The sequence below is a fragment of the Anolis sagrei genome, chromosome 3 (assembly GCF_037176765.1).
Source record: "Anolis sagrei isolate rAnoSag1 chromosome 3, rAnoSag1.mat, whole genome shotgun sequence".
NCBI lineage: Eukaryota > Metazoa > Chordata > Lepidosauria > Squamata > Dactyloidae > Anolis > Anolis sagrei.
The window spans coordinates 74,364,444-74,389,583 of record NC_090023.1 but is presented as its reverse complement, the minus strand read 5'-3'; the positions used below and the strand labels follow the sequence as shown (position 1 = coordinate 74,389,583).

General features: G+C 38.8%; 1 protein-coding gene across 1 annotated transcript in view; it reads left to right on the top strand.

Moving 5' to 3' along the window:
* The window catches only part of RIPK4 (receptor interacting serine/threonine kinase 4), a 30,417-nt gene extending 5,777 nt beyond the window's left edge, over positions 1 to 24,640 (top strand). The window contains exons 2-8 of the mRNA XM_060770296.2: positions 11,703 to 11,994; positions 16,254 to 16,402; positions 18,040 to 18,089; positions 18,971 to 19,129; positions 20,359 to 20,459; positions 20,553 to 20,805; positions 22,304 to 24,640. Coding sequence (XP_060626279.2) covers positions 11,703 to 11,994; positions 16,254 to 16,402; positions 18,040 to 18,089; positions 18,971 to 19,129; positions 20,359 to 20,459; positions 20,553 to 20,805; positions 22,304 to 23,484 — 2,185 coding nt within the window. The 3' untranslated portion in view covers positions 23,485 to 24,640. The remainder of the gene's footprint in view (positions 1 to 11,702; positions 11,995 to 16,253; positions 16,403 to 18,039; positions 18,090 to 18,970; positions 19,130 to 20,358; positions 20,460 to 20,552; positions 20,806 to 22,303) is intronic.
* The last annotated feature ends 500 nt before the right edge of the window (positions 24,641 to 25,140 follow it).

The following is a 25,140-nucleotide window of genomic DNA, read 5'->3' as shown; positions in this document are numbered from 1 at the left end:
AGATACCTTCAGTCAGTATGATCAGGGTTCACCATTACAATTGGAAATTCTTGGTGTTGTGTGTTATTCTCGAAGGAAGATGGGGTTTTTAGACTAGAATTCTGTTTCTGAGGGTAAAGGTAATTTTTGTAAGTTGATAGTGCAGTAGTCACACTCCCTTGCTTTTTTGGCCAAAAAAGATGGTGCAACTATTATGTGGTGAAAAAAATCCAGCCATGGGGCTTCCATCTGCTGCCAGCTAAATGAAGCCCCATAGCTCCAGCTGAATAAAATGTGTGTGACTATTTGTGACAGTAAAATACATTTTTTCCACCACCAAAATGGGGAGGGCTAATATGGAGTGGTGACTATTATTTGAGGAAATATGGTAGGCTTGTGTGCCTCCAAGTTGATGTCAACTTATAGCAGCCCCATTAATTTCATAAGTTTTTTTAATGCAAAGAATACTCAGAGCCAGTTTTGCCATTTTCTTCCTCTGAAATATTGATGGGCATTTCAGCAGTTAAATTCAATGATCAAGTTAGTAATCAATTGGAGATATACTCCGTGTGTGTGTGTGTGTGTGTGTGTGTGTGTATACATACACACACTCAGGTTTAATTGCTTCTAGATACAGTTCTTACTTTTTGAAACAGCACAGCTGAGGAATATCTAGCTACTTGTAATTAATCCCCTTCCCTTCATTTACCAATACTACAGTTGTAATGTAATGAGGAATAACCTTTCTCTCTATTCAGTGAAATGCAATGACAGATACATTGTTTTTATCCTGCAATATAGCATACAATGTAGCTATTCAGTTATTTTTATAGTGTGGACACTAGGCCTGGGTAACAACGGAAAAATTTGTTTCTAAAATCGATTCGTTTTTTGGGGGTTTTTGTGTTTCGATATTTAAAAGAATTCAGAAATTTTTCTTTTAAAAAGTTCGATATTTACGAAATTTCATAAATGTAAAAAAATTACAAAACATTAATGAAACAAATACGAAACAATAACGAATCGATTTGTTAATGGCGGACGCGACCGCACAATACGCTAAAAAACCTCCAAATGGGACAGGGGGAACTTCTGAAGCTTCCCTCTCCCTCTGTTGTTGACTGTTGGTGTGATATTATAATTTTTTTTCACTAATTAAACAAAAAACAACTATAAAACTTGCCCCAGACATGCGGAAATAATAACGAAACGACCTCAAACCGATAACGAAACGAATACATAACAAATCCAAAGCATTTACGAAACGAATTTAAAAATTCGTTTCGTTTTTAAGTTGCTCCAGAATGGTTCGTTATCGCTTCGTTATAAAAAAAAAATAACGAATTTTTAACGAATTACGAATTAACGAAACGAAACCGCCCAGCCCTAGTGGACACATGTAGTCTCATGTTTACCACAAGTTCTGGCAGCTTCTGGAAACTCATGCTTCCAAAAAATTAGTTTTGAATCATAAAAAATAAATTATTTTTGAAAATCAAACTTTTGTGAATGTAGGTCGCGGCAGCTGCTTGGAGCAGTATTTTTTACTAATTGCTTTTGAAAATAACTTGTGCTCTGTTTAATAGTCTTCCAAGTTAGAACACTCAGCAACAAAGAAATCTGAGCTTAATTTGTCCCTTTGAATAAAGACTGTGATTGTATTGTTGTGCATATTTTCTTGTACAGTTTAGTGGGAATGAATATTTTTGTTTGCTACAGGAAATAATTTATCTCCAATTGTGGAGGAGGGTGTTTAATTCATTACTGAATTAACTGTGTGTTAAAAAAAATAACCAAGTGTGAAGAATTTAAAGATCCTCCCTTCTGTGGGCCAATCTGAGTGACATTCAGCCAAGAACAGAGTGAAAGAGACTTGTTTAGAGGCCATTTCAGATCACACAATACTATGGGCCTTATCATACTAGAGAAAAAAATCTATTTAAAACCCAGTTTCTGCCTCCTGCAGAATTCTGGGATTTGTAGTTTAGGGAGGAGTCTTTAACAGCCTCACTAAACTACAAACCCCAGGATTCTGCAGGAAACAGAAACCGGATTTTTTCTCTAGTGGCATGAAGCGGTAAGATTCCACTTTAACTGCCATGGCCACATCTTGTGGAATCTAGGCAATTGTAGTTTAGGGAGGGGTATTTAAAATTCTCAGATTCCCAAATTCCACAGAATGAACCCATGGAAATTACAGTGCAGTCACAGTGCTTTAATTGCGTAGGGTGACATGGCCCTTAATGCCACTCCAGATGTGGGTGAAAGGCCACACATGAATTCATTTTGAAGGTAGACCATAATGTGTAAGGACCTAAAGTACAAGAAACAGAATTGGCATCTGGCACATTCAAAAAGGTGACTAAATGTACTTGTTAAACCTGTTGCTTCAGACTAAATACCCTTTGCCATACTTACTGCCAAAAGAGATAAGGGGCAACTGTAGTGACTTGTTGCCTACAACAGTCTTCTTCATAGTTTCCTATGTGACTTTCATACTTTACAGTCAACATGAGTAAAGGTCGTGCTACCTGGGGTAAATGGGAAATATTACCCAGAACATCTGGAGTGCATGAAGTTAGTTATAATTGGCCGGAAAAATACTGGGTAGGTGTGTGTTGGTGCTGAAGGTAGTGGGGAGGTTCAACTACTTCAGGCAGGCTGCTTGTAAGAACGTCATGCTCCCTTTGTCAGATGCCAAGTGCTCTTGGCTGGGAGCAGTTCCCAGCATATTAGACCCTGCCTTAATAGGCATGTGTTGGCTTGTGCTACAGAACTCTGCCCAGTGCAGCTCCAGAGGTCAAAATAGGTAGCAATGAAGCAGGAAGTGCTTTGGGTGCTTTCTTTTTTATGTGCAAACAAATGAAATGACATATCACCAGGCTTAATTCCTTAGGCCTATTGTAATATTGGAAAACAACACCTAGGCTGGTGAAGGGAGGATGGTAAAACTTCAACATGGTACAGCGGAGGGATATTTGCCATACAGGTTATCTCTGTCATGTTATCAGATTGTTCCTATTGAGGGAGGATAGCCATGTTGGAACTGGATTAATGGATGCATCTGATAATCTAGCCCATGTAAATTTTGAAGTCATTTCTTGTAATTCCTAACTGGGAGTTTCCACTTGTCAGTTTCAGCCAATGTGATCTGAGTTCAGGTGTTTGCATCCAAGAGTCTTGAAGATCTATTTTTTGTCTTTGTGTCTTATCCATTTATTCAAAGGAAAAGAGAAAGAGACAGGATTCGTATGCAGTAATTGCCTTCCGTGGGTTCTTCTGTGTTGATATTCTGGCTAGTTATGAAGTGAAGGTTATGTAAAATGTTTCCAAAATAGTAGACGTATTTCCCTATATACACTCTTAAGTGTGACTGACAATGAATGGTCTTTGGAAACTGGCTGTTTTCCTAGGCAAGATGCAAATAGAATAATAGATGATTTTTAGAAGCAGCTGAGATCACACTAGTTAATCATTCTTTAAGAAACATTACTGTGTTTACTATTTTACCTTCATTGAGCTCAGAGTACTGAGATTCACCATATTTCCAGTTCTCCAGTGGCATGTTTGTGAATGGCAGCTCCCTATGGTCTCAGTCTCCATATTGCTTCGTCATGTTTGATATATCATTTTTGTGGCAAGCCTGCTAATTGAAGAAATACTACTGGAAGTAATAGTGACAGTCCTTTAGGATGGAGGTTTAAGTAGAATATGCATCTTACCTCATCAAAATGAAAGAAAGAGGCCCTCTGATCTTTCTTCTACTTTTCTCACTCTAAATTACCAGATATCTACTGTTTTAAGAAATTACTTTGTGTCACCTCTCAGAACATCTGCACTCTTCAATTTTTCTCTTTATTCACATCCTCATAAATCAATACTTATTTTCTCCAAAGCCTTGTTCTTATTGTTCCAACAAAATGGATCAAAAATACAGGTAGATAAATGTACTTATTGCCCCCCCCCCCACCTTTTCAGCTATTCTCTGCTTTCCTCCATTCTCAGACACTTGTTTATAAATTCAGTGCAGTAGGGTCTTCTCTTGTTTATATGATAATGATGTTGTATTCATTGAGATATTAATATTGTATTAATGTGCCTTAAAGCTGTTCATAACAGGGGTGTTATAATTTTACAGTAAAACTTGAATCTGGCTAAAATAACAGTTAATTTGGATCTGTTCAAATCTAAAACTTTGATCTTTGCTATTACCATTACTTGCTATCAAATGAGAGAGGCTATGGTTGTGCTGAATAATTATAATGATCATGGGCATGTAGAAAAACTAACTTTATCTGTTATTGACTGTGGCACAGGCTCTGATGTGACACTTGGCACAGAATTGCATTAAACACTGACTTAACTTTTAGTGTGGACCCTCTGTTCTCTAAAAGGTTGCATCTGTTGTGTTTCTACTACATATAAGGTTGGGAAAATTCAGAAGACAAGAGTCATCGTTCCCAATTTTAATTCTAACTGTTGGAATTATTCTGGAATAAGGAAGTATCTTCTGTAAAACAGGTTTCTCTGAATTCTGAACAACTGGAAGATTCCCATCTGGCATCAATATGGCTATAGCATAAGCACCTGTGTACTTTTCTCTCACATGAGTGGTGTTGCCATGAGCAACTCAGGCACAATGTCATTTCTTTTTAAAGCAAGATAATATCTCGGCAGTTACTATTTTGTCTGGGACATTTTGAAATAGAGGAAGGCATAGCAAATGTTCTTGCCTGTTCCCTCCACCCAACCTAAGTACACAGTTGCCGGTCAGATCTACGGAGTTGCCTTCTTTGGCAATAACAGCATCACATGTGGCAAAACATATACCTCTCAAAGTGTTTGTAAAAAAGGTGCAGTTTTTGTGAACATTGTTCACAATTGGGAACATAACTGGTTAAAAACTTAAGTAGCAGCTGGAAGCCTTTTTATGGTGGCCTTTTGTTTTGTTTGTTTAGAACAGTACAGAGTAGCTATTGGTGGATCTGTCTGTTTCTCTTTAGTGAGGTTGCTTCTCCAGAACTCCTCAGCTAAGAACCTCAAATTATGTTGTTGTTGTCATTGTTTTATGCCTTCAAGTCATTTCCAACTTAATTCAGTCCTAGTGTAATCCTATCAATTAAAACAAATATTTTGACAAGGTTTGTTCACTGGGTGATCACAAGATCACCCAGTAGCTTTCCATGGTGAAGTGGGAATTTAAATTCAAAGTCATAGTCCAATTCTCAACCACTTCACCATGTTGGCTCTCCAAATTATACTATATACAATGTCTTTTTGAACTCATGTTCATCTTTGAGCCATAGTGAAGAGACTTGTGCAACCCTGAGATTGGTTTGTAAAGTGTAAACAGCTTTTCACCCTTTCCCAGTATGATGGATTATGTTTCATGTGAATGAAGTGCTTGTTATTTTACTTTAATAGGTTTAACACTGTCTCTTGGCAGCCATTCTCCTTTACTTACAGAAACTTAGTCAAATGGGTTTAGATGTTTCTTCAAAATACATCCAGCTCAAATAAAGTGATGTGACTGTTAACTATGACTAGCACTTTTGCTGTATATAAATATGCAGATTTTGTTTTACTGACATGTTAAGATTTCTATGTGAGATAGTTTTTTGTTTTTGTTTGGGGGCCTTTGTAATCTAAGCTCTTCTGTTCACAAATCAGTTTATGCTTCTTTGGTATTAATAAAAGTAACCTGTGAATTGGCAACTGTTCCAGCACTGGCTTACTTAAGAAATGATTTTTGTTGTTTTTAAATAGCAGATCTTACTGGGGAAAATCTCAGAAATAACAGTGAAATTGGCTATAGTGGAAGAACTCATTGAGTGATCTGGGGCAAATCACACACTCTCAGCCACAGAAAACCAGTGATAGGGTCACCATGAATTGAAAATGACTTGAAGGCACACAACAAATGGTGTGAAGGCAGTACAAATCTTATCCCGATTTCTTTCTTCCTTGACATTTCAGTAAATATGTGAAATTGAACATCTGAATTAAAAAGCAGGGTATATATCAAGAATACCTTTTCTTCTTCAAGGTCGCATGGATGAGGAATTCAAATAATTATTTTGAAGTTTGATCTTTCAGACAGCTTCACTCAAATCTAAAATTCAAGCGCTTCATCATAGTGAACCAACTCTGCACAAATAATATGTGAGCCAAGTGTTTGGTGGATCACAGTTGTGGTGGCATCTGCAGTTTCTGAAATAGATCTCTCCAGTTGGCAGAAGTGTCACAAGCATGGCATCAGAGTAAAAAGGGTACCTAAATTCACAAGATACAGCCAGATGTAGCATGTCTTGAGCCATGGGACCTGCTCCAAGCCACTTCAGTACATTAATCCAAGTGTTATCTCTCTCCAATGTTATACTGCAAAGAAACCGGTTCTGTCAGTTTGCAATGCAAAAGCATTTGTGAATAATGTGGACTGATTGGTGCTTGTCCTTGTGGACAAAGTGCAGCACATGGGCCCTATATCAGGCTCTACACTAGAGTCTATATTATGGGTAGTTTAAATTTTAGTTTGTTTGTTTCATAAGCTAGAATTGAAAGTTGGCTGCTTTCGATCAATGATAGTGAAAATGAAGTTCATTTATTACTTCATCACACTAGAGAATTAATCCACTTTAAATCTGGTTGTTCACTAACAGCCTCACTAAACTACAAACCCCAGAATTCTGCAGGAGCAGAAACAGGATTTAAAGTGGATTCATACTCTACACACTTTTCAAATATCACAATGAACTCCAGTTAATCGACAATGGAGGTGACATCTTAATTTCTTTTCTCTGTAATACCAAGGGAGAAGTCTAAGTTTGCCGCAGGGCTAAGTTAGAGATGAGAAAAGTAGTGGTCATGGGATAAGATAATTGTTAAAAAGCTCAAATTGCATTTTTATTCAGAGGGGGATAATTTTATGAATCAAGTTATAATGATGCAGTCTGGTGAATGCTCTTTCAAGGTAAAATTTCAACTCTCCATGGATCATGAACTTGAATTGAAACAAGGGCATTTGCAAGCTTTCTACATCAGATACCTTCAACGTTATAAAAACTGCTGTAGAAGCCTCATGATCATGTAACCCTTTAAAACGGGGTGATGTTAGTGCACAGACACTTTTTGTGAACTTGCAGCATAGCAAGACAATTGATATATTTGACACAATTGATGTGTGTTACAGCCTTAACTAGGCAACAGGCATATATTCAAGTAGCCGAAGGGCACATAGTAAACGGCACAGGCTCCTTCAGATATGGCCAACAGTTCTTGAGTTTTTGGGTTTAGATAGGAACCGTGTAGTTCCGAAGAACAGGTTTTTAGATGTATGGCAAGGGTTGTACAGGTGCTGCATTGTACACACCCAGACCTGTCTGTACAAGTCCTTCATGGTTCTTAAATTACTTCCTCCAGCCTATAATATAACAATTGCCTATAAACAGCTTCTGTTTTGGACCAAGATTAAAAGCATAAGTACTGTTGATAGTAGGCTCAATATTATTTGGCATTGCATCTTCGTCTTCAACAAACCTATGGCAAGCAGAAAATCAGGGATAAAACATTCCAACCAAAGCATTTTCAGCTTGTGTGTACCATGCAGCTCTGAAGGGCATACCTGTCATGCAAAGAGCAACAGTAGTAACCATAAGAAATGCTCTGCCCAATCAGTAGATGTGAAGTGCTTCTTCTCAAAGAGGAGCTGATTTTAACCTGAAATGATGCATATCACTTTTTATTGGTTTTAATACCTTCCTTAATTTAAAATATATTCCATGATTATGGTAGTAAAGGTTTTGCAGATAAAATGTAATCTTTTTCAACCAGAAAATTTACATAGCTGAGATTCTTGTCAAAGCTCTCTTGATCTCCGCCACCAAGATACAGTTAATAGCTTTTTCATAGATCAAACACATACATTATATTTTTTACTGACTAATGCTGGATCATTATCTCTCTTTCCTCTTCAGAGTAATAAATTAAGTTTTTAACTGACTTCTCTCAGAAAGCAGATACTACTTTTAAAGCAGAGCCGCTCGTCTAGCCAGTTCTAATTGCAATCCACAGCATACAGCCTTTGGGTACTGTAATAAATATACATGTGCAAAAATGTACAGAGACAAAGGTCCCTTAAACAATACAATACAAATGATTATATTTATAGATCAGAAAGGCTCGTAATGAATATAAGTGCAACCTGTCAGATTTTCTTGGTCTATACATTCATTTGCATATATGTATGAACATATTCTCTAATGCTGTGGGTAAAAGGTATGCCTTTGCTGTCTTGTGAAAGAAGTGTGTTGAGGCTAGTATTTGGATTGCAACTGTCTTTTTAAAGATGTTAGAGATTGCATTGGCCTCCCAGGAGACGGGAGGGTCATACCCTAATTTGATTTTTCCTTTTCTCCTATCCTGAATTCTTCCTTAGGATGTAGAAAGATTTTGTCACCATGTTTTGATTATCTCTAGATTATTTTAGAACCAAGAAGAGCCATTTTTCCTATATAGAAGTAAGCCAAAAAGACAGCTTCTAGGCTACCACATACTGGAAAAATGGGATGTGTTCATGTGTAATGTGATGAAACTATCTGCATACATTCCTAGAGTGCATTTGAGATATTAAAAAAAGAAATTGTTCCCAGGAAAGGGGCACAAAAATGGTCATGGTGGGCTCCCTCCTCTAATTGAAAGCTACCATGTGATCAAAAACCATGTTGAATCAATCAGATTTCAATGAATTTCAAAACCTGGTAGGGCAACAGATACATGGAACTTGGAGGTATGCCCTCCTTTTCAGTTGGGATCAAATTAAATTATCTAAGAAACCACCTCCTCTTAGCTGGTGTTATTCAGAAGGGTAAGCATATCTGCATCATTTCCCCCTTCTGATTAAGATTGAAATGAAAAGGTGGAGAAGGAGTAGAAACCTAGTTGTTTTTTTTTTTTTCATTCGTTGGCAGTTCTTTCCTCCATGTCACGTCAACATTCCCTGGTTTTCCTGACAGGTCACTTCTTGAAGGATATTTGTTTTGGGGTAGTCATAGCAGCTGCTGTGGTTTCTAGGAAAAGGTCCCATCATTAGTAGCCACAATCTGAGCTGAGGAAATCAGAATACAGAAGTATTAAAGCAGTGGTTCTCAACCTGTGGGTCCCCAGATGTTTTGGCCTTCAACTCCCAGAAATCGTAACAGCTGGTAAACTAGCTGGGATTTCTGGGAGTTGTAGGTCAAAGCATCTGGGGACCCACAGTTTGAGAACCACTGTATTAAAGTCTTAGGAAAACGTGTCCCCCTAGTTCCATCCTTCTTGATATGATTGATCAGTCCAGAAAGCCAACTTCTTGCTATAGATAGTCACTTGGTAGTTAGTTACTGTGTCTCTATCTGGAATGGAAAAATCGACCCACTGATTTCAGTTATTTTCATAAAAACAAAGGAACCCTTTTTCCTGAGTCATGAGTGAAAACACCCCCTCCAACTGTTCCTGTTTTAAATAGGTGTAGTGCCTGTTCTCTTGTACACAATTTCACCACACAGAAACAATACTGGATTGTTCCCGTCCAGTGCACCTATTTTGGCTGGCACAATGCTATCTGATCTACTGGCTGGACAGAATCATGTGGTTTCACTAGCATGCTGTGTTTGAACATTAAAAAAAATATTTAGAGGCCCTCACAATCAGACTCTGTGTTAAGTTGTCTTTTTTTTAGCAGTGTTGTCATGAGTCCACAAATACTTAAAGTAAAGGTACTTTCCTCTACTGAATATTTACCAGTACATCTTATCCATTAGTAAATGGGACTGAAGCTTGGAAATCCTCAGACTCTTCTGGATCCTGTGTGGTTTTTGGAGTTTGGTCATATATGGAAGTTGCCTGGTGACTACACTGTCAAGAAAAGGTGACCTTGGTGACTTGAACAATTGACCACTTGTCTTCTTACGTGCAGCCATGTTCAAATTACAGCAGCTCTGCTCAGTTTCAGATGAGGAACCCATTTGGATTGCTTTTCTTGCTGTGTTTATAAACTTAATGTGGGTTTTTCTTATGTTAGGCTTCAAGATGGGATTAAGTATTAGTTAAAAGGGACATATTTTGCTCATCTGATGAAAGCTGATATTTGTAAACTCCTTTGACTTACATTAATTGTTGCCCCTTTACAATTGTGAAATCTTGAAACCAATTTAGAATGGTCAAATTGTAACACATAGTCACTTTAAGAGAGAAAAAGTGAGATACAGTATTCCCTCGCTTCTTCGTGGTTTGCTTTATACGGACTCGCTGTTTCGCGGGTGTTTGTAAATAGTAATATAAAATATAAAATATTTACGTACATTAAAATGGGCCTCAGAAAGGGAGGCTGGTGCGCGGGCTGGAACTCTCTCCACTGGCTCCGCTTGTCCTCCCACGATTGAAGTACTTGTTCTCCTTCTCCCGGCCCATCCTGGGGGTGCCTGCCTGCTTCCCTGGCCTCTGCAGACCCTGGCAAAGCCGGCAGAGCCTCCAGAGACATGCAGGCAGCAGGAGGCAGGCCTTCCCCACTGCGTCTCGGGCCGCTGCTCTGCCAGGGTCTGTGGAGGCCAGGGAGGCAGGCCTTCCCCACCGCGCCTCAGGCTGCTGCACTTCTGGGGTCCTGAGGCACGGCGGGGAAGGCCTGCCTCCCTGGCCTCCACAGACCCTGGAAGTGTAGCAGCCTGAGGCGCAGCAGGGAAGACCTGCCTACTGCTGCCTGCATGGCTCCGGAGGCTCTGTTAGACATTCTTGAACCCAGGAATGAACCCAGGAATGAAAGCCTAAGAAGTTCACTTGAGTTCTGTGTTCTAAATTTTTCATGTTACTGCTGATAAAATTCAATACCATGTTACATATTTCATGCTGTCTGCAAGGTCTGTAATTGGATAGTTTTATGATACTCTAGCCTCCTAACCTTTGTGCCTCTTTGTGTTCTCTGGACAATAGAGTGATTAGTTATGATCTAAAATTGCAGGTTATATTCTTAGTCTACCTATAAAATATTCAAAATTAGTAATTGTATATAGTCATGCTGTTTCTCCTCAATGGATTTTATAAAGCCCATTTAATGGATGACTTTGACTTCATAAATATATACAGTTTCCAATCCTTTATACTCCTTTTAATTTCTACTCTGAGAAGGTGAAGTCAGAGTTAGCTGGCTTTCATGTTAAATTAAAATGATTCACTAATGCCAATTAGCTTACAAGTATTTTTTTTTATTTTGGTGGGTTTAACAATTCCTACATCAGAAAACGAAATTAATGCTTGGACCTAGACTATTGGAATAACCAGGGTCTTCCATTGCTGAATTATAGGGCTTGTTGTGTGTAAGTACCTCTGGTAAGACCATTCATGTCAATATGAAGGTAGTTTAGAAATTTTCATCTTGGATGATAGAGTTTGTGGAGTCCTGTTTGTGTACATTTTGAATCAAGTCTTTAGTTGACCCATGATGTAATATCAAGAGTGAATATACATGAAGTTATGTTGTTTATATTTTATGTTGCTGTAATATATCGCTGGGCTTGGCCTCATGTAAGCCGCTCCAAGTCCCCTTTGGGGAGATGGTGGTAGGATATAAATAAAGATTTATTATTATTATTATTATTATTATTATGTATTGTACTTCGGTTAAATGTGAGAAAAATCCCATGCAAACTGTCAGTTTTATCAAATGGCTAAAAGTCTCCATTCTTTCTTTCTAGGGAGCGCATGGAACTGTTAGAAGAAGCCAAGAAAATGGAAATGGCAAAATTTCGCTACATTCTTCCCGTTTATGGCATTTGCAAGGCACCTGTGGGCTTGGTCATGGAATACATGGAGACAGGATCGCTAGAAAAACTGCTGGCCTCAGAACCACTGCCTTGGGAGCTGCGCTTCCGAATTATCCATGAGACTGCTGTGGGCATGAACTTTCTGCATTGCATGTCTCCACCTCTGCTCCACTTGGACCTTAAGCCAGCAAACATTCTGCTTGATGCCCATTATCATGTCAAGGTACACCATAGTTTTTCCCTTTTTGACAGAGTATGCACCCTAAAAATGTGGGAGAACAGGGCTCAAAACTGCTTAGCTCAGGAAACCCACTATGTGACCATAGACAAGTTGCACTCTCTCAGCATGAGAAAAAGACAAGAACAAGCCACTTCTGAACAAATCTTGCAAGGAAACACTGTAATAGGTGCCAGGATCCTTGGTGGCACAATGGGTTAAATCCTTATGCCGGCTGAACTGCTGACCTGAAGATCGGCAGTTTGAATCCGTGAGACAGGGTGAGCTGGTGTGAGCTTCCATCTGTCAGCCCCAGCTTCTCATACAGGGACATGAGAGAAATCTCACACAGGATAGTAACACATCCGGGTGTCCCCTGGGCAGCGTCTCTGCAGACAGCAAATTCTCTCACACCAGAAGCGACTCACAGTATATTCTGCCTTAGAGTTGCCATAAATTGAAAATGACCTGACACCACTTGTCAAATAAAACATTGACAAACAAGGAAAATATCATTTATAGGCTTCTTCAAAAATGTCTCAAGGGATAATAATTTTGCTTTCACCAACCTCCACTTTCCAGATTGGCTGACAAACTTATAAATATCTTCTTTATTCTGGTGAGCCAGATGTATTTGCTGTCCCCTTTTTGTTTGGTTGTATTTAGTAAGGGATTCTGGAAGCAGCTCCTGCTTACTTTACCTATTGGACCAGCTAGAGTACAATCCCACTATTTCACAGCGCAAGCTTTATTGCATTTTGAACTTTTCATTCTGCTGGAAACTAACACTCAAATTCTGTATTTCTGTGTCTCTCCTTCACCACTCTCCCTATCCTGATGCTGATAAAACAAAATAATCACAGAATGATGATTCAACTTTACCTGCCAAGGCAACATCCAGTGCAATTTCAGATAAATTTGTAATTCTTAGAGCGATCTAGTGCTGTGCCAAATCCTAAAGTCCCATGTGATTTTGTCATGGCAGTTAGTGTAGATTCCCAATACATTTTCCTGAAAAGTAGTATCATTTCATGCCTTGGTCCCCAAAGCATTTTTGATTGTGGAATTCTTGTTGCCAAATTGTCATACCAAAAACTGACCCCAAAGGGTTGAGAGGAACCATTCCAGAATAGACTTTTGGTGGGAAAGGGGAAAGAGATCTACCTACATCCACTGTGCTACCTAACAGAAGTACTTTCCATACACACAGTGTAGGATTTTAGACTAAAGTCTTTGTATTTGCAGAGTTATAAGAAACAACTAAGTACATATGAGTCATAGCAACACAGCTTAATTTTTAATCCATCTTTATAACTCGATAGGGTATGTTGGATTACTGTGGAGCAATAAAACTCATTACCAATGACTTCTTTGATCCCCCCTCCCTCAGAAATCCACTTGATGGCACTCAAAGTTGTTTATAGTTTTATGAGTTATAAAGTCACCACTCTTTTCATAAACAAAAGCTGAGAGCATTTAGTTCAACCTGAACTTATTTCCTACATGGATCACTTGGCTCTTACTAATGTTTCACCTATTACGTCATTTAAGTATTTATTTTTATTTGATTTGTATCGCATCTTTCTTCCAAGGCGCAAAACCTACAACAAAATGTAAGGCAGGTACAGAACAAAACACAATAAGGGTATAATGTTAAAATGTGGTTTAAAAATTATGATATCACAAAATGATTAAATTATATGTTGTTGAAGGCTTTCATGGCTGGAATCACTGGGTTGCTGTGAGTTTTCTGGGCTGTATGGCCGTGTTCCAAAAACTTTCTCTCCTGATGTTTCATCCACATCTATGGCAGGTATACCTCACAACCTCTGAGGATGCCTGACATAGAAATGGGTGAAACATCAGGAGAGAATGCTTCTGAAACATGGCCATACAGCCCAAAAAACTTACAACAACCCAAATTACATTATAATCCATTTTTATTTTAGTAAAAAAAACACACCAGTGGAAGCACTTAAAAAACCCGCTAAAACAGCCAGTCATTCAGCAGAAGCCCAAATTGCAAGAGGGTTTGCGATATGGCGACTTGCTCAGGGATACCCATAGATTTTGTGTCCACGTGGGAATATTACTGTGTGTGATTGAACCTTAAGGACTGTAGAAGTCAAGGGTGATTGACTAGAACAATGTGTTGAGATTAAAAGTGTTTTGTATTCGGCTTTTTAAAAAAATATTTTGTAAACTTATTTGCATAGCCATACATGAGATATTTTGGAAATGGGATCCAAGTTTAAACAAAAAAATGCTTTTATGTTTCATATATAGTGTATACATGTAGTCAGTAGGCAAAATGTTTAATACTTTTGAGTATGAAACATAGGTTGTGTATCAGAAAGCAAAGGTGTCACTCTCTCAGCCACCATGTGGACAACTTGGTTTTTGAATATTTTGGAATTCAGGATAAGAATGCTGAACCTGTGCTCATAAATAAGACATTTTCAAAAATAGTGTGAATGTACAGACCTTACAAAGATGACTGAGCTGTAGAATGCGCAGGGAGTATATATATAAAATGCAAGTCTGTTCTCTTTTGGAAGCCTTTCTAGAGTTATCACTGGGAACATCTGTATTACCAGCATCTGAATTGCTAGTCTTAAATTTCACTTCAGTCATTCATATCACTGACTTATGACTGCATATTTTATAATCTGGAATGCAATATATCTCTTTCATACTAAGTCCAATAGGAAAGTCAGACTTCCCCAAACTAGTGCTTTCCTGATGGTTGGGGGTAATGGAACACACCTGGAGGCCATCAGGTTGTCTAATGTCCCAGGTATTTAAGTGGGTGGACATGGGCATAGTGATAGGTGATAGTAGCACTTCAATAAAGCTTTTGAATTTTATTCAAAGCAGCTGTGAGATGGATAAAAGAGTCATAAAGCTGACAGTGTTTTAAAAGGTTCATCTAATGGCCTACGTCAGTGTCCAAATGTTGAGTCACCATGTTTGACACTTTTCTGTCATTACATTACATAAGTGTGTTTAGAAGGAGACTCTTGGAATTTAACATAACATACTGCATGGTCACCAGTCATTTTAAAAAGGGGCTATACAACTAAACCTTATGTGCATTATATTTTAAAGCCACAAAATTTCTTCCCAGAGCATCCCTCTCTTGTTAAGGCACAGGGTGTTTTTCACAGTCCCATGCAGCCAAGAACACCTGGAGTTGCGAGACTACCACACGTTCCAAAACTTTACTCAAATAGGTTCTCAACCTGTGGGTCCCCATGTGTTTTGGCCTTCAACTCCCAGAAATCCTAACAGCTGGTAAACTGGCTGGGATTTCTGGGAGTTGTAGGCCAAAACACCTGGGGATCAACAAGTTGAGAACTACTCCACTAGAGTGTCCCAAAAAGCATCTGCCTTGCATTTGTTGCTTCTGCCCATCCCCATGCTGTAGGCAAAAATAATCACACTCCATTGACATCTCTCATCCAACCATTTAGTTCTTCTTAAAAAAATTAGGTGTTTCTGAAATACATGCTTGTTTTAAGAGACAAGAAACATTGGTTGCTGCTGCTGTGTGCCTTCAAGTTAGTTCTGACTCATGTTGTTGCTACAGATTTGTTCAGAGAGGGGTTGCCTTTCCTTTCCTCTGAACCCTGAGACCAGATTATTCCATGCCAAGTATGGATGCCTAGATTCACTGCTCTTCTAGAGTTCTATTCCAGTAATCAAACCGCTATATTACAATGCTTTCCCTATGCAATCTAGTCAGGTTGTTAAGAGTGTGTCCTAAAGTTGCAATCTTGAAATGCAAAGATAAATTTATCTGCTATTTGAGCCTGATAAGAAATTGAGGAGGGTGTGTTTTGAAATCATTTATTCTAGAGTATCCTTATTTGGTAGAAGAGTATGCATCATTGACTGAGCAAAAGCAAAATACATTCACACAATTTTTATTAGCTAGTAAAAAAAAAAAGAAAGAAGAAGAAGCTTTGTATAAATGACTCTTTGGGCAACATTGGCTTAATCAGTCAGTTTTATAGGCTGATGCAATTGTAAAATCCACTTGGCCCTTTTGGTGTGTTGCTTTTAACAGACTAAAATAATTTGCCCTATTCTAGAGTCTCCCAGTTTTGTTTTATTTGCTATATCTTTTCAAATGCCAGTTATAAACTGTAATTTAGGAATCTAGCAGAAAAAGGTAGTAAAATTGAGCTCCTCAGAAAAAAAACCTTGCACACATAGCAATTATTTTGGAGAATTTTAGTTTTAACCTTTTGTTATTTTATCAGATTTCAGACTTTGGATTAGCCAAATGCAATGGCCTTTCACATTCTCATGACCTTAGCATGGATGGACTATGTGGCACCATTGCATATCTCCCTCCAGAACGAATCAAAGAGAAGAACAGATACTTCGATACCAAGCATGATGTCTACAGGTTGGTTTTCCAGTCTTTTTCTTCCTTTCTTCATTGTTGAAGGTAGTCAAATCTGGTGGGAAAATCCTTGCTAAATTCTGAAACATCAGTTTAAGGCATTTGTTGCTTATACTTTTTCATTACAACAGTTGGGGTACTGGGCCAGGTCAATTTTTTTATTGTGTCAGAAGCTGCTTGAGAAACTGCAAGTCACTTCTGGTGTGAGGGAATTGGCCATCTGCAGAGACGTTGCCCAGGGGATGTCCAAATGTGTTACTATCCTGTGGGAGGCTTCTCTCATGTCCCCACATGGGAAGCTGGAGCTGACAGATGGGAGCTCACCCCATCTCATGGATTTGAACGGCCAACCTTCAGGTCAGCAGTTCAGCCAGCACAAGGGTTTAAGCTGGCTCCTGGGCCAGATCAATACAATCCTAGAAAAGAAAGTTAAGGAATCTAGGGTAGCTTTAATGCATAATAGTCTCATGGTGATTTGTTCTGATTTTGCTGAGATATGTGTTTAAATTCTTGTCATACCAATGTCATATCTGCAAATAATTTTTGATTGTTTGGGGAGGGTTGTTAGAATTCAGTTGATCTTTTGGCATTCTAGATTCCTTCAGTGCTCCTGAGTCAACCTTGGACTGGAATATAAGATGCTAAAGCCCTAAACTGTGTTAGGTTTTGGAGGTCCCATATATGTCTCTACTCTGACAATCTTGCCACTCTTGAATCCCCTAAACTTCTTGCTGTTAGGAGCCTCACATAATCTGCTGCCCGTGGGCTGCTTAGCTTGTTTTTAAGTTCACCAGCAATTACTCTTGATGTGCTGCTATTCACCTGAAAGGCATTCAGAGCAAAGGTAGCACTTTATGTCAGAGTACTGCTTCAATGGTTGTGATTCACTCAGGGCCAGCCAAGAGATAACCGGCTACAAACTTGTGCGGACAGAGTATACAGGCAGCTCTTGATACTTGGGGCTGTTCACTAGTTTGAAGTTGCTTTCAGTTTTCTTGATAAACATCTTAGTGTGCAGTTAAGACTGTCATTCCCAAACAGTGTCTGGCAACCATCAGTGGGAGGTTTTGAGTAGTAAAATGTAGGAGACAGGTTAGTAGATATCTCTTTCTGTGACTCCAACCTTTTATTGCCTCTCAGTGAATTTAATTGGCTATAGATTCAGGACAGGAAGGAACTGTTACACAATAGATGGTTCATTTGCTTCACAAGATATGACGATGAACCTTAGTTCAGATAACGTGTGAAAGGATTACAAAAAGCTGATTCTGATGGTATAACATTTGGAACAATTAGGGCAAATATCCCTCTCTGGCTTTATCTGAAGGATCTTGACTTAAGTCTGTGAAAGCTTATGCTATGAAGGTACTACAAGATCTCTTTAGATACTGGCTTGCTTGTGAGTATGCAGTGGCATCTGTTTTATTGGAAGCACAACGGTAGATTAGATAGCTCTTGATTTAGTTTCTTCTAGCAAGACAGGTCCACTTTTCATGTTTTTACAATCTACCTTTGTTTTGGCATTGTTTCTAATCATGTATCTGATGTTCTTATATGATTACTTTGGGCACTAGACTGCCTAAATTAAAACAACAACACAGTTTTCATAAAGTTAACATCAGTGAATAATTCTTTTGCAGCTTTTCCATTGTTATCTGGGGAGTTCTCACACAGAAGAAGCCCTTTTCTGGTAAGCCAATAAATGCATGTTTACATGAATCATGTATTAGAGGAAAACATCAAACACAAGTCATCCCCAAATGAGTGTTCCTGTTGTGATGTGGTTAGCTTTCAGTATACCCACCCTCCCTCATTGGTGACAGATAAAATCTATTCCAGGTGCTTAAACTATTGTCTATGTCATTGAAGGATAATGTTGAAGAAGCTTCACCTACTCTTCCTGCACTGAAAGCCAAATTTAAAAGAACGCGAAGCTTGGGAAATTCTAAAAAAGCTATAGAACTTAACCCTCAGCTGTCAGACAGGGCCATGAATGCATTCAGCAGTCTCCCAAGAGTAATTCAGAGTACAGTGGAAATAGTAGGTGGGCTGCAGAAAGTTCCCTTGCATGAAATGACCTGTATAAAGAGTTATCCACAATATCATGTACCATCATATTCAGCTTCAGTGTTAACTACTTAGTCTATAATATCATGATCACAATAATTTTAAGAGAAGATAGATGGTATATTGGCTGATTCTCCAATGCTCCAGGATTGTTTTGGTGGTTGCTATTGTTGTTGCTCTCATAAAATAGGCTGACAAAACGAGAATGCCTTACCTGTTGAAAAAGAGCATCTTATCAACATGTTCAGATGATGCCAAAATGCACAAGCCTACTGTCCAGTATAGCCATTGGTGAGGGATCATGGAAGTTGCAACCCAACAACATCTGGGAACGCTAGTTTCTTACTTTAGTTTCATGTTTTGTGCTAAGGAATGGACTCAAGAGGCATATAATGTATATTTCCTATATAGGGAGAGAATCTTAATAGAGAAGAGCCTAGATGAATAAGGGCAAATGTGTTTTTCATATCCAGAGTGGTCTTCATTGATGCTTTTTAATTGCAGAAGAGAATAACATTCTACACATCATGGTGAAGGTCGTTAATGGGCATCGTCCTGAACTACCTGCTGTTTCCAAATCCAGACCTCATGCATGTAATAACTTGATCAAACTGATGCAAAAGTGCTGGCAAGATGACCCTAGCAAAAGGCCAACATTTCAAGGTACATTTTTGCTTCTTGTGTGACTCTTGGCAAATGAGTGACTCATTTCAGTATTCAGGACTATATTAATCCCCGGCGCAGCTCCACCAAAATCTTGTAAAAATGATGAATGCAAAGTATACATACCTCACTGTTCTGTACTGGTCAAACCATGAGGAACTTCCTCCTTTCTGAGAAATGTTATTCATGAACGTGTCTGATCATGAATCTGTTGATTTAGACATGAAATATATCTTGGTCTATTTAATCCCCCAAATTGCTTCCTAATGTGAATGTTCTATTCTATAACATCTGCGTGCAATAGATGTTTTAATCCAGTTCAAAATGATTAGATTTTTTATTTCATATCATAATACAAAATGTTGTCTTTGAGTGTACACAGGTAACATTTCACTGAGCTTAGCATGGGTTAAAGTGTTGCACTGTCTTAAAATTTAAGTGGAGGATTAATGTGGCATTTGTGCCATGTGAGAGTACCTTGAACATCTCCTAGAATCTAATCCATAGGATTCTATAACCCCTAGAAGTAATTATACTTTGATAGAGGTTTTGTTTTTGTGGATGGTGTTTTTGCCAAAAATACAGAACTCTTGGGGGGGGGGGGGGTGAAGGGATTCCAGTGCATTTTGCATATGTGTGTGTCTTTGGATGAAAAAGAGAGAATTACTTGGAAAGTACAAATCCCCGTGTCCCTAAGCCACCCCAAGTCCCTTTGAGAAGAGGGGTCAGGATATAAATAAAGCTTATTATTTATTCTGTACTTCTGTTCATCTCTTTTTGTTTCTGAGGACAAATCTGAACATGGCTCTACATCCTGTTTGGTCATACAATTGGCATATTAAAATTTCAGCTAAAAAATCATGATTACATAATGTAACATTAGTAGTGCAGAAAGTCTGGGGTTTTCCTTCCCTACAGAGGAAGTAAAAATATTTTGAATATTCCTGGAACAGTGGGTGTCCAACCTCTCTTTTTTGCATCTTGATTGTTTGCTCCAAAAGCCATGGTGTAAACATACCCAATATTGTATAGCTTTGCGCAAAAACTGTGGTTGACCAAAGTTTCAGATGTACCACTCTTCTTACACCCAAACAAACTCTTAATTCTTTATACATATATAAAAATGTATCATATTTATTCTAATGGATACTGTGCTGTGTAGGGGAAATGTTTTCTGCTCATCTTATAGTATGAGTTTCAGTTTTGTTTTATTTATTTTTATTTTGAAGAAATTACATCTGAAACAGAAGACCTTTGTGAAAAACCAGAAAATGATAACAAGGAAGTTATTGATCAAGAAGATTCTAAGACTACTCAAACTTATCCCAAGGTGAGCAGTATATTTAAAGTAAAATGAGCTAATATTTTGGTTATCTTTCTCCTGTTCAACATTTGACTAATACTTCTAATTCTTCCCTTCCAGGAGATGCCAGGGCTGTCCCAGCTAAAGCAAGAAGGTCCTGCATCTGCTAAGGATTATAGTCTCTCTGAGTTGTTATCCCAGTTGGACTCTGGAATTTCAGAGACAGAACAGCCTGAAGAGCTTAGCCGTAGTGCTTCTGAATCAAGACTTGCTTCAAGCGACAAAAGGCTTTCAGGAGTGTCGTCTGTAGACTCTGCTTTTTCTTCACGAGGTTCCCTGTCACTTTCTTTTGAGAGAGAGAATTCTGGAAGTGGTAAGGACTTTCTAGATTTGCCATGCAAGTTTAGGCCATTCCAATGATGAACCTCCTTGATCTGTGTGTATTCTGAGCCTATGTAGATTATCTTGTGTGACTGCGTTGGAATGTTGCAACTGATACACAAGCCCAGGGCTGGGAAAAATTATGCTTTGAACTACAACTTCCTCAATTCTCCAGCAACCGTGTTGGGTTCGGGGAATAAAGTAACCTTTTTGAGCTCTGGGCTTGCATCTCAGTTTGTACTCAGAGGTTTTTCAAAAACCCACAGCCCGGTATCTTAACACAGTTCCTTTGGCCACCTTTTCCTTTTTGTTCACTTGTTCTTTTACTTTGTCCAGTTGGCAGCAAACCAAATGAGATTCCACCAGGATTTTAATGCTCAAAAGTTATAAGGTTCTTCCAAAGGATGAGTATTTTAAAAAACCTTAAAACATTAGTGTGGAGAATGCATTTTCTGACTTGGACCATATCCACAAATACATGTGCATAAGTAACAAAAAGAATGTACCTTATATTAAGTCAGGCTACTTGTCCAACTAGTCCAAAAACACCTGGAGGACCAAAGCTTGAGAACCAAAATTATATTCAAGTGTTACATTCATGTCATATTCAATTAGTTAAGGTACATATATGTCACAGATGAAAATCTAGCAGTCCTCAAAATGTTGGATTACAGTTTGCAACATTCTTCACCATGAGTTATGCTGGTCAGGGCTGTTGAGACTTGCAGTCCAGCTACATTTAGAGAACTACATCATTCTCTCTCCTTAATTTAAATAATCACTTGATTATCAGTTGGCTTTAAACACCTACTTTGATCATAATAAAAGGGAGCCAAGGAGAATCAAGTCATCCCAAGGTTAAGCACAGAGGTTGAGCATTCCCTGAAATGATTTGACAATATTGGACTACAAAGTTGAGTGTCCTCAGATACGTTTATCAGAAGTTTTCTAAATGACCAGTCACTGAACAAACAAAGAGTGCTTCTACATAAAGATTGTGCTTGTAAAACACTTAAAACCCCTATTTGCACTTAATATAATGTTTTTGATAAAATATGTTTTTGAAATGAGGTGTGCATTTGTGGGGTTTTCCCCCTTTGAAATTCAGTAGGTATTTCAGTACTCAGGACACTGTAACTGAAAAACCTAATAGTCTGTGTATGCACAGACAGGCATATGCCTCATGCACTAATTAATACCTGTCATTCCAGAAAGCCACATGATCAGTACACCACAAATCTGATAACCTGGTCACCCATGATACAGTTGGTGCCACCCTGCTGGTGTAAAAGTATGTGGACTCATATTGCTCAATATGGGAAAAGGGGCTGGCATTTGAAAACAGTTCTGAATTCCTCAGTTGGAAAAAAAAAGTGTAGCAGCCCCTTTTTTCTTTAGCAAATTCCCCATGTCTCTTTGTGGTGACAGTAATCACATGTAGAAATTTAATTGTACTAGAAGATTGATTTTTCACTTTTCTTCTTCTCCAGATATGGATTCAACAGATATTCAGAAAAGAAAGTTGGCTGAGGCAATCACTTCTGGAGACACAGGCAAACTGATGAAGATCCTTCAGCCTCAGGATGTTGACCTTGTTTTGGATGGGAATTACAGCCTTCTGCATTTGGCTGTTGAGTCTGGTCAGGAAGAATGTGCCAAGTGGCTCCTTCTGTATAATGCCAACCCCAATTTGACCAATAAGAGAGGTTCTACACCCCTCCATATAGCTATAGAAAAAAAGAACAAAAGCATTGTTGAACTGCTTCTGGCCAGGAAAATTAACGTGAATGCTAAGGATGAAGACCAGTGGACGGCTCTCCATTTTGCTGCCCAGAATGGGGATGAACTGAGCACACGAATGCTGCTGGAGAAGAATGCCTTGCTCAATGAGGTAGACTTTGAAGGAAGGGCTCCCATTCATATTGCCTGCCAACATGGCCAAGAGAACATAGTACGCATCTTCCTGAGAAGAGGGGTTGATGTGGATATCAAGGGAAAGGATGACTGGGTGCCTTTACATTATGCTGCTTGGCAAGGTCACCTGTCCATTGTGAAGCTCCTGGCCAAGCAGGCGGGGGTCAATGTGAATGCACAGACAGTGGATGGAAGGACCCCCCTGCATTTGGCAGCCCAGAGAGGTCATTACCGAGTGGCTCGTATACTCATAGAACTGCAATCAGATGTCAACATAAGAAATGTGTTTTGCCAGACAGCTCTCCACGTAGCTGCTGAAACTGGGCACACCAGTACTTCAAGGCTGCTTCTCAACCGTGGTGCAGACATAGAAGCAGTGACGGTGGAAGGGTGTACTGCACTCCATTTGGCAGCACGCAATGGTCACTTGTCTACCACCAAGTTGTTGATTGAGGAAGGAGCAAGTGTCATGACCAAGGGCCCTTTAAACAGGACAGCACTGCACCTTGCTGCTGAAAATGGACATGATGAAGTGGCAAAGGAACTTGTCAACTTGGAAAACATCAATGATCCTGATGAGGAAGGGTTGACAGCTCTTCATCTGGCAGCAAGGGGTGGACACACATGCACAGTGCAGATTCTGTTAAAGCATGGGGCCCTTGCTGGCATGCCAAGCCTTTCATTTCAGACCCCATCGCAAATGGTTGAACATGATGGGAACACTGCTGTTGCTGTGATGCTTCTTAGCGAAACATAAGGTGTTTCTTTGTGTCCTTAGTGTTGCATGCAAAGGGGATGAGGGTTCCCTTGGCAGTTACTGTGGCACACCTGTCTGCTCCACTTTGCAACTAAGTCCAGGCTATCCTCAAGCAGAAGCTTCTGGTTAATGAAGCAGTGTATTCCTGACACATTGAGGAAGGATGGGAGCAAGTGTTTGCATTGCGTTGAGTTCAGTCTAATGGCTTACTTGCAAAGTAGTGTTGAGCAAGCCATATGTTGAGACAGCAGTGACCTTTCCTGGGAAGAATGCCTTACCCAATAGTTACTAAGATTACATGAGGAGGACCATTTTTTACATACTCACACACAAAAGGTTAAGTAGGCGCTTGCTTCTTTCAATGTAGTCAATTTCTAATATTTCAAACATTTTAAAAAAAATCAGATTAAGGATAGGAGAAATGTCCTCTGAATATTTCTAGACTATTACTGGAACTTATTTTTCCCTCGTCCATGCTGCACAAGTCAACATGATCACAGAGAGGAAATGTATTATAGAGATGGCTGTACTAAAACCATGTGGATTGTGATAGAAATCTCTCTTTCATGATGTAAAGAGGTTATTGGAAAAAGAATGTACAAACTACCAATTTCAAAGCCACACATTTCAGTCTTCAGTCAGATGATTGCTTATCCCAGGATTGCAATAAGAATTGCAAGCATCCAAATGTTAATTGAAGGGAGTAGTATTGCATAGAAATTAATTTCTGATCCACAATATCAGCTTGTGTATATATACAGTGTATATGTATATAAAGCAATCTGTGTGTGAGTGTGAAGGAATGAAACACAAAGGGGTTGGGCTAGGCAATAATGTGTACACACACACACAAAGTCTGGAAAAATATTTCATAAAATGCAAGGATAGATAAAATACTAGTCTGTCAATTTCTTACAAGTTTTTTTAATGTGTAAATTACGTGAACCACATGTACAGTGCTGCAGTGCCTTCTGAAAGAATTTGCTGTTTGTTAGACTAATATGAAGATATACTGTGTATATAGTATTTCAGTCTGTTATAATCTTCTTTTTCTACAACAGAAAACTGAGACTATAGATCTGGGTATGTTTTAATACACCTTTTATAATTTGCATTGTTTTTAAATGTGATTGTTTTTCTCAATAAAATAATTCTGTTTCACTTATCAAAGGACTTCAGGTAACTGTGTTCTGCAAGTGTTGTATACTTCAGGTAACTGTGTTCTGCAAGTGTTGTATAATGGAGACAAAATCCATTTCACTGTCTTGATGTTGTTTACTTAATATTACACGCAGAGACACACAGCTCTCTGTCTCCTCTCACTATACTTCACATCAGTAAGTTAGTTGGAGCCCCCGGTAGCACAATGGGTTGAGCCAGTAGTTCTCAACCTTCCTAATGCCGTGACACCTTAATAGAGTTCCTCATGTTGTGGTGACCCCCAACTATAAAATTATTTTCGTTGCTATTTTCGTAACTGTAATTTTGCTACTGTTACGAATCGTAATTTAAGTATCTGATATGAAGATGTGTTTTCATTCACTGGACCCAATTTGGAACAAATACCCAATAAGCCCAAATTTGAATACTGGCGGAGTTGGGGGAGGGGGGTATGAGTTTGTCATTTGGGAGTTGTAGTTGCTGGGATTTATAATT